This window comes from Trichosurus vulpecula, chromosome 2 (assembly GCF_011100635.1).
Source record: "Trichosurus vulpecula isolate mTriVul1 chromosome 2, mTriVul1.pri, whole genome shotgun sequence".
NCBI lineage: Eukaryota > Metazoa > Chordata > Mammalia > Diprotodontia > Phalangeridae > Trichosurus > Trichosurus vulpecula.
Window position 1 is genome coordinate 11,683,723 of NC_050574.1, and position 9,380 is coordinate 11,693,102.

At 36.3% G+C, this 9,380-nt stretch overlaps 1 protein-coding gene across 1 annotated transcript; it reads left to right on the forward strand.

Annotated features, from left to right (window-relative positions):
* The first annotated feature begins 470 nt into the window (after nt 1–470).
* On the forward strand, nt 471–1,448 carry LOC118836236 (vomeronasal type-1 receptor 4-like). Its single transcript, XM_036743575.1, has one exon. The coding sequence runs from the start codon at nt 471–473 to the stop codon at nt 1,446–1,448; it is 978 nt and encodes a 325-aa protein (XP_036599470.1).
* The last annotated feature ends 7,932 nt before the right edge of the window (nt 1,449–9,380 follow it).

Sequence of the window (9,380 nt, forward strand, 5' to 3'; positions counted from 1 at the left end):
AGGGTCACATGATTTTCTGTGGTAATTTCTCATTTTAAGGCATCATTTTTATTATTTTATTTTTATTTAGCATAATTTAACAATTAATTGTGACAATATTCCTACCCACCTAGGCATTCAGGATTGAAATTGTAAATTCATTCTTCCAGCAGTTTGGTAAAAATAACTAAAAGGAAAAGAGACTCCAGATTGCAAGGTGAACGTCTGATATCATAACTATGTTTTCCCTAATATTTTGCTAATTTTCACATTCTGGCTAACAGGGAAAAATACAGGAAATATAAACCAGTCTAACTGGATCACCCCACTCTCATCCCCCTCAACTATAGCAGAATCCATCTGAACAAACAAATTATTCCATGAAAACCCAGTCTCTTCAATAATACCCTTTAGAAATTTAACAAATTTCTCTTTTTTCCCCAGGATTTGTCAACACTGGCCACAATTCTTCCCAAGTCTTGCAGAAAATTATGTTTAGCGACCTGGTGTTGGGCATTCTCTTCCTTATTCAGATGGGAGTTGGGATTTTAGGGAATTTCTTCCTCCTGGGCCAATACAGTTACACTTTACTCATTGGTCACAGGCTGAGGCCCATAGAGTGTATTTTTGCCCACTTAGCCTTGGCCAACTCAAAAGTGCTTCTTTACAAGGGAATCCCTCAGATGATCGTCTGTTTAGGCATCAAAAATTTCTTGAATCATGTTGGGTGTAAACTTATCATTTATCTTCATAGTATGGCCCGGAGTGTTTCCCTCAGCATCACCTGCCTCTTGAGTGGTTTTCAGCTCATCACCATCAGTCCCAGTAATTCCAGGTGGACAGATCTCAAAATCCAAGCCCCAAAGTGTATTGTCCCATCCTGCTTCCTCTGCTGGTGCTTCTACCTGCTGATAAATTTCATTTTGCTTGGGTCTATGCATAACTCAAGGTATATAACTAATAATACAAAGATATGGCATCTGGGATATTGTTTGGTTTTAGCTCCTTCCTCTTTTAATGCCATGCTTTTTGCAATTGTCTATTCTCTTCCTGATGTTACGTGCATCATTTTTATGATGTGGTCCAGTGCCTACTTAGTGCTTCTCCTGCACAGACACCATCAGCAAGTAAAACATATTCACAGTCCTCATCTCTCTCCCAGAACTTTCCCTGAGAAAAGAGCCACCCAGGCTATCCTCCTGCTAGTGAGCACATATGTCTCTTCTTATTCCATTAATTCTGCCTTGTCGTTTTACCTCTTTAAAATTGACAACTATGAGCCTTGGCTTGTGGCCACTTCAAACCTCCTAGCTGCATGGTTTCCAACCATCAGTCCTTTTGTGCTGATCTTCTGTGACTCCCAAGTCCTCAAAGGTTGGAATGCTCTGTGGCATAGGAGACAGCAACATCTCCTATGCCACACTGTCCTTAACCATACCACCCACCAGCATCCTGTCCTAACACAATGATAAATAAATAACTTCCAGAAGCAGATGAGAGAAGGTCAAGAACACTGGAATGCAAGTATTATAAGGCATAATGATAGAAAGGACCTCTGTGATCATGTATTTAAGCACTTTCATCTTTTAGAACAGAATGTTACAATCCAGATATTGTGTATTCTGATTTTGGTGACAAAGATTACAAGTGACATAATCAGTTCCTAAATTCATGTCTCATGATTTCAAATCCACTTTCCTTCCATTAGACCAGTGATATCATGCACAAATAGAAGCAGAGGCCATTGAGCTAGCCAAAGGAGTCCCTGTTTAGTGTAATATTTTGGTGCTTTATTATACATTCATTAAATTTGTTAAATATTTGTTAAATATTTCAAATTACATTTTAATCCAGTTCAAGTCAGACTCAGAAATGTCACGGGCCACAATGTGGTTCTCTTGGAGTGTGGTTGACATTTCTGCATTAGACCACACTGGTTCATGTATTGTGTGAACTAAATTTTTCAATTCTTTCTCTTTATCTTGAATTCTCTAAGTTGCAAAGGTCTTGAAATATTTTGTGAAGAAATATGGTGTAGAAAATAAGGTGTAGAACTCAGAAATAGGAATGTCTCTGTCATTTAGGAACACCATAACATTTTTGAAGTTTTAACTTTCCTGAGTCTCAATTTTCCTATCTATAGAATTGTGATTATAATAATTGTTGTAATGTCTCTGAAAAGGTATTGTTGAAGCCAAAAGGGTTTTATATAAAAACTTTGAAAAATTGAAAATACAGAAGGTGGAGCCAAGATGGCAGAGAGAAGTGAGAAAGTTGCCTGAGCTCTCCCCAGTTTCCCTTGGGAACAACATTAAATCAAGCCTCTAAAAGAATTCTGGAGTGACAGAACCTAAAAAAAGATGGAACAAAACAATTTTCTACCCCAAGGTAACTTAGAATGACTTCAAGAAAGGTCTGTCTTACTGGAGTAAAAGGGAAATGCAACCCAGCACAGGTGGTGTCTAGGCAAGCCAATAGGAGGCTTTTAGCCACAGCACAGATCAGTAATGTATGCCCAGTGCTTCAGGCTCAGCAGGACAGTGGCACAGCGGGACAGCTGTGAGACCACTAGCCCCAGTGCATAAGGCAAACTGCCAGCCCCCAGAACCAGCACACAACAAATATAAATAAACTGGGTCACCCTACTGCTGAGGACAAGCTGCACTTTCTGCTGTAGAGTTTGAATGCTTGGCAATTTAGTTCATGAAAGAACCTCATTGTCTGGTATCTCATCCTGCCAGGTGATCTTTAGAATCTTCCTAAGACAATTCAAATGGAAGTGATTCATTTTCCTAGAATGGCACTGGTCCAGGTTTCATAGACATAAAACAGCGAAGTCAGCACAACAGCTCTGTAGACTTTCAGTTTAATAGTCAAATACCTATTCTTTCCCACACTCTCCATTGGAACTTCCTGTATTGTTAATGTATTTTTTGCTTGATGGGAAGATCTTTCCCATCCATTAATAGGCCCGTGTGACCTACTTATGTCACATGGAAACCTAAGTCCATGAGCCTGGGTCATGAGGGTTGTGATGCCCTCTGACCCTAAAGTAGCGCATATATACTCTGAGGTTAGCATTTTACTTTGGGGCTCACCCATTGGAAAAGTGGTTATGTGGTGTAGCCAGATGAGACTCTGGGTAGCCATTAAGGAGCCCCACAGCTTTGAAAACCCAGATGTTGGTGCTTCCCTCTTTGGTAACTATGTATGTATTGCTATGGATAGACAGCTAGAAGCCCTGTCTGCTGATTTAATTTGTGCTATTTGCTCTGTTTATATAATTTCTGCTTGCAATTTCTGTTTGTATTTGCTGTGAAGTTCAGGGTGCTGCCTTTTCCCCTGAACTAAGTGAATGGCTAAAGTAACATTGTTGACCCCTTTAAAGTTGCTTTCCTTTAGAAAAGCAGATCAAAGAATCTGTGCTAGCAGCCCTCCTGTGTGTTGGTGTTATTGGTCTTACACCCCCACAAGAGCTGCAAGCTACATTATTGTTACGCCTCCCAAACATTGAACTAGCTCTGGCAGTGTGTGCATCAACCTCATTATCAATGTATACATACCTAGAAGGTATACTGTCAAGGTAAGTGCGTTTTTCCAGAACATTCAAAACTTCTCTATTTGTTGTAACCCAGGATTCCATGTATGGGTGTTGTGGTGGAGTATCTGTGTTTTCTTGATGTTAATTGTTAGGCCAAAACTAGCACAAGCAGCAGAAAAACAACCCATACTTTGTTGCATATTGGTTTCAGAGGCTGCATTAAGTACACAACCATCTGCAAATGTTAAGGCAAAAATCATGCACTAACACTCCCTTCAGTTTGGTTTTGGCTTCTAGCCTTTTCAAGTTGAAGAATTTACCATCACTGTGAAAGAATTTTTGAATCGCATTAGGCTCCTTTCACATGGCAAAGCACCTGGTGTTGATTCTATTCAGACTGTGATTTAGAAGGGAATGGGTCCATCGCTCATACAAAAATTGACTGAAATTTTCTGTGTTATATGGCAAGAGGAGGTTATCCCCCCAGGAGTTCAAAGATGCCTCCATTACCCATCACTATAAAAGTAAAGGAACTAGATTGTCCTGTAACAATCACAGGGTGGGGCTTGCTTTTAGTCATGGTGCTGTTACCTAGACTAAGAATGGCCTAACAGAGAAAGAAAATTATATACCAACTTCCCTAATGAATATTGATGCAAAAATTTTAAATAAAATATTAGTAAAGAGATTACAGTAATTTATCATGAGGATAATATAATATGATGAGATGTCATTTATACCAGGAATGCAGGGCTGGTTCAAAATCAGGAAAACTATTAGCATAATTGACAATATTAATAACAAAACCAAAAGAAATCATAATTATCTCAATAGATGCAGAAAAAACTTTTGACAAAATACAACAGCCGTTCCTATTAAAAACATTGGAGAGAATAGGAATAAATGGAGCTTTCCTTCAAATGATAAGCAGCATCTAAAACCATCAGCAAGCACTGTTTGTAATGGGGATAAGCTAGAAGCCTTCCAAATAAGATCAAGTATGAAACAAGGATGTTCATTATCAACATTATTATTCAGTATTGTGCTAGAAATATTAGCTTTAGCAATAAGAGAAGAAAAAGAAGTTGAAGGAATTACACTAGGTAATGAGCAAGCAAAACTATCACTCTACTTGAAACAATTAGCAACTTTAGCAAAGTTATGAAATATAAAATAAACCCACATAAATCATCAGCATTTCTATATATTACCAACAAGTCCAGCAGCAAGAGATAGGAAGAGAAATTCCATGTAGACAATATAAAATATTTGGCAATCTCTCTTCCAAGACAAAGCCAGGAACTGTATGAACACCATTACAAAAAACCTTTCACACAAATAAGGTCAGACCTAAACAATTGAAAAAATATCAACTGCTCATGGGTAGACCAAACTAATATAATAAACATGACAATTCTATCTAAATTAATTTACTTATTCAGTACTATAACAATCAAACAACTAAAAAGTTATTTTACAGGGCTAGAAAAAATAATAACACAATCAAGGAGAACAAAAGGTCAAGATTATCAAGGGAATTAAGAAAAAGAAAGGCAAAGTAAGGTGGTCTAGCCCTACCAAATCTAAAACTATATTACAAAGCTACAATTATCAAAACCACTTGATACTGGCTAAGAAAGGAAGTGGTGGATTAGTGGAATAGATTAGGTATACAAGACACAATAGTAAATGATTATAGTAAACTACTGTTTGATAAGAAGCAAAGACTCCAGATTCTGGGATAAGAACTCACTATTTGACAAAAAATGCTAGGAAAACTGGCAAGTAGTATGGCAGAAACCAGATATAAACCAACATCTTATACCATATACTAAGAGAAGATCAAAATGGTATATAATGTAGACAAAAAGGGTATTAGCAAATTAGAAGAGTAAGGAATAGTTCACTTGTCAGATTTATGGAGAAGGGAAAAATTTATGACCAAACAAGAGATAAGGAACATTGTGAAATGAAAAAGGATCATTTTGATTACATTGGATTTTAAAAGTTTTTCCACAAACGAAGCCAATGCAACAAAGATTAAAAGGGAAAGAGAAAGCTGGGAAACAATTTTTACAGCAACTGTTTCTGAAAAGGGCCTCATTTCAAATATATATAGAAAAGTGAGTCAAATTTATTTGGATACAAGTCATTCCCCAAATGATAAGTGATCAAAGAATATGAACAGGCAGTTTTCAGATGAAGAAATTAAAGCTATCTAAAGTCATATGAAAAAAATGCTCTAAACACTACTGATTAAAGAAATGCAAATTAAAACAACTCTGAGGTACAACCTCACACCTATCACATTGGTCAAAATGACAGAAAAGGAAAATAATAAATGTTGGCAAAGATGTGGGAAAATTGGAATACTAGTGCATTATTGGTGCAATTGTGAACTTATCCAAGCATTCTGGGGAGCAATTTGTGACTATGCCCAAAGGGTTATAAAATTGTGCATACCATTTGATCTAACAATACCACTACTAGGTCTGTATCCCAAAGACATAATGAAAAGGGGGGCCAGGAAAGACCCACATGTACAAAAATATCCATAGCACTTATTTTGTGGTTGCAAAGAATTGGAAATTGAGAGGATGCCCAACAATTGTGCAATGGCTGAACAAGTTGTGGTATATGAATGTAATAGAATACTATTGTGCTATAAGAAATGATGAGCAGATTTCAGAAAAACCTGGAAAGACTTTATGAACTGATGCTGAGTGAAGTGGGCAGAACGAGGAAAACATTGGATCCAGTAACAGCAACATTGTGCTATGATCAGCTTTCATAGACTTGGCTTCTCTCAACAGTACCATGGTCTAAGACAATTCCAAAAGACTCATGATGGAAAATATTATCCACATCTAGTGAAAGAACTATGGAGTCTGAATGCAGATCAAAGCATACTATTTTTACTGTTTTTGTTTTGTTTTTTCTTTCTCATGGTTTTTCCTTTTGGTTCTGATTCTTCTTACAATGTGAGTAATGTGGTAATATGTTTAATATGATTTTACATGCATAATCTATATCAGATTGCTTGCCATTTTGGGTATGGTGGAGGGCAGGGGGGAAATGGAGGGAAGAGAGGAGAAAAAGGTTTGGAACACAAAATCTTATAAATGTTTAAAACTTTCTTTACATGTAATTGTTAAAAAATTAAATACTATTAAAATTTTCAAAAAATTTTAAAAAGAAAATAGTGATCATTAAAACCAACTGGTACAGATGAGTAAACAAAGAGATTTATCATTAGAATACAATAACTATACAACATATAGAAACAAATGAATATTTTAAGATATTGTATGATATGCTAAAAGATCCTAATTACTCAGCTAAAGACTTAACTTAAAAAGATAAAAAAAAATTGGGAAGTTGTCTGGAAGAAATCGGGTATAGACTCACATTCACATCAAATACCAAAAGTAATAGCAAAAGGGTATACAACTTAGATGTAGAAAGAAATATAAGCAAATTAGGGGAGCAAGCAACGAAGTGCCTTGTAGATCTATGGATAAGGGTGAGTTCATGTTCAAGCAGCAAAGTGCCTTGTAGATCTATGGATAAGGGTGAGTCCATGTCCAAAGGATGGAAAAAATTGTAGCAGATAAAAGGAACAATTATGATTTTATAAGATTTAAAAAGGTTTTGTAAAATAATACTAATTTGTTTAAATTCAAAAAATGGGGAACACAGAGAAGTCTTTACTTTAAGGATTTTTTATATAAAAGTCTCATAAAAAGATACATAAGGAACTGATTCCAATTTGTAGGACTTGCAGACATTTCCCAATAGATAAAGGGATTAAAACATATAGTTTTCAAAGAATGAAATGCTATCAATAATCATAAGAAAAAATATTCCTAATGTAGATAAAAGTAACTGAGTTTCCTCTCACACTTGTTAAATAGGCTAACAAAGATGAAAATAATCATTATAATAAAAACTAGTATTCATATAGTACTCTAAGGTTTCACAAACATTATTTGATTTGATTTTCGCAGAAATCCTGGGAAGTAGGTGTTATTGTTATCTCAATCAGCAGAAAACTGAAGCAGAGAGGTTAAGTGATTTGCACAAGCACGAAACAGCTGTTAGGTGTCCAAAGATGGATCTGAACTCCAGATTTCCTGATGCCAAGTCTAACTTTCTATCCACTGCACCATCTTACTTCCTAAGATAAGAATGTTGGAGGGGATTCAGGAAATGAGGCACCTCCCATACTACTGGTGGAGCTGTGACTTGGTCCAGCCTTGCAGGAAAGTAATTGGGAACTCTTTTCCAGAGGTTACTGAACTATTCATAGATGTAGACCCTGCAATGACACTAATAGGTCTAAACACCAAAGAGATCAAAGAAAGAATATGTCTGATATTTGCCAAAACCTTTATTGTAGTTCTTTTGGAATTAACATAAAACTAGAAATTTAGGACTCTCTCCCTTGGAGATAATGGATTTTAAAATTTTTGTAGATGAATTTAACGGAATGTTATTATACCATAAAATATGAAATGGACAAACTCATGGGAAATTAAAAGGATTTTCATGAATTGATTCAGAACTGTGTGAGCAGAACTAGGATGATAACGCATATACAATAACAAAGAAAAATGACAACTGACAACTTTGAAAGACTTTAGAACTCTGAACAATTCAAGGATAAAGCATAACGCTCAAGGACTCAAGATGAAGTCCAAAGAGATGATGGACTTCACATGCAGAAAGACACACATTTTTGGACATGGCTAATGGAGGAATTTATTTTGGTAGATTATGCATATTTGTTATGAATGTCATATATTTTATTGTGCCATCAATGGGGCAAACGGGAAGGACTGATAATAATTGTATGAAACAAAACAAATAACCAACCGAAACAGAAATAAGGATTAAAAAGTGTGTTCATGTGTTTTGGACAGTTGTGGATGGAAAGCTTTCACATCTTATTTGGTTAGGCTCACCTTGTTCACAGTAAATGTAAACAATAATTGTTTCTCTTTGGGCCAAAAACCCTGAGGGTATTCCACTCCGAGGTCGATTTTTTTTATTAAAGGGGCCATCTATTGACTCACTTCTGAAAGAGGCCAATTCATCTAATGGGATTTGCCTCAAAGTGAGAACATGGAAAGACTTTGGCTCTCACTGCATCCTGGGCCATCTCCAGTCATCCTGATTGATATCTGGCCACTGGACCCAGATGGCTCTGGAGGAGAAAGTGAGGCTGGTGACTTTGCACAGCCCTCCCTCACTCAAAATAAAGTCAATTGCAAGTCATGATATTATCTCCCTGATGTCATCTTTGAGAATGAACCATGTAACCACAATAGCTTGGATATACAGCTTTATTAATAGTATGAAACCATTCCCTAAGGAATTTGTCTAAAATTGTCTGAAACCTGGCTTACTCCTCTTGGAAATACAACAATGGTCAAAATGTGGAGATATTTGATTACATGCTGATTGAAAGTTTATTGTTTTTAGGTGTAGCTATAAGGAAATTATGTTACAAAGTTTGGTCAGTTAGTATTTATTAAATATCTATTAAATTCCAGGTACTGTGCAAAGTTCCTTGGATACAAAAGAGATGAAAAATAGTCATTGCTTTCAATGAGCTCACAATTTCATGGGAGAGAACACATGCAAATAAGTAAGTACAAGCAAACTGGATACAGGACAAATGGGGAGGAGGTATGAATTAAGCTACAGAATTGGAATTAAGAGGGTTTGGGAAAGGCTTCTTATAGAAAATGAGATTTTAGTTGGGACCTGAAGGAAATCAGAGAATCCAGTAGAAAGATGAGGAGAGAGAGTATTGCAGGAGTGAGGGAGAGGCCAGAGAAAATGCCCAGAGCTGGAA

Coding starts and splice junctions, on each gene's coding strand:
- LOC118836236 (XM_036743575.1), top strand. CDS start 471: ATGTTTAGCGACCTGGTGTTGGGCATTCTCTTCCTTATTCAGATGGGA.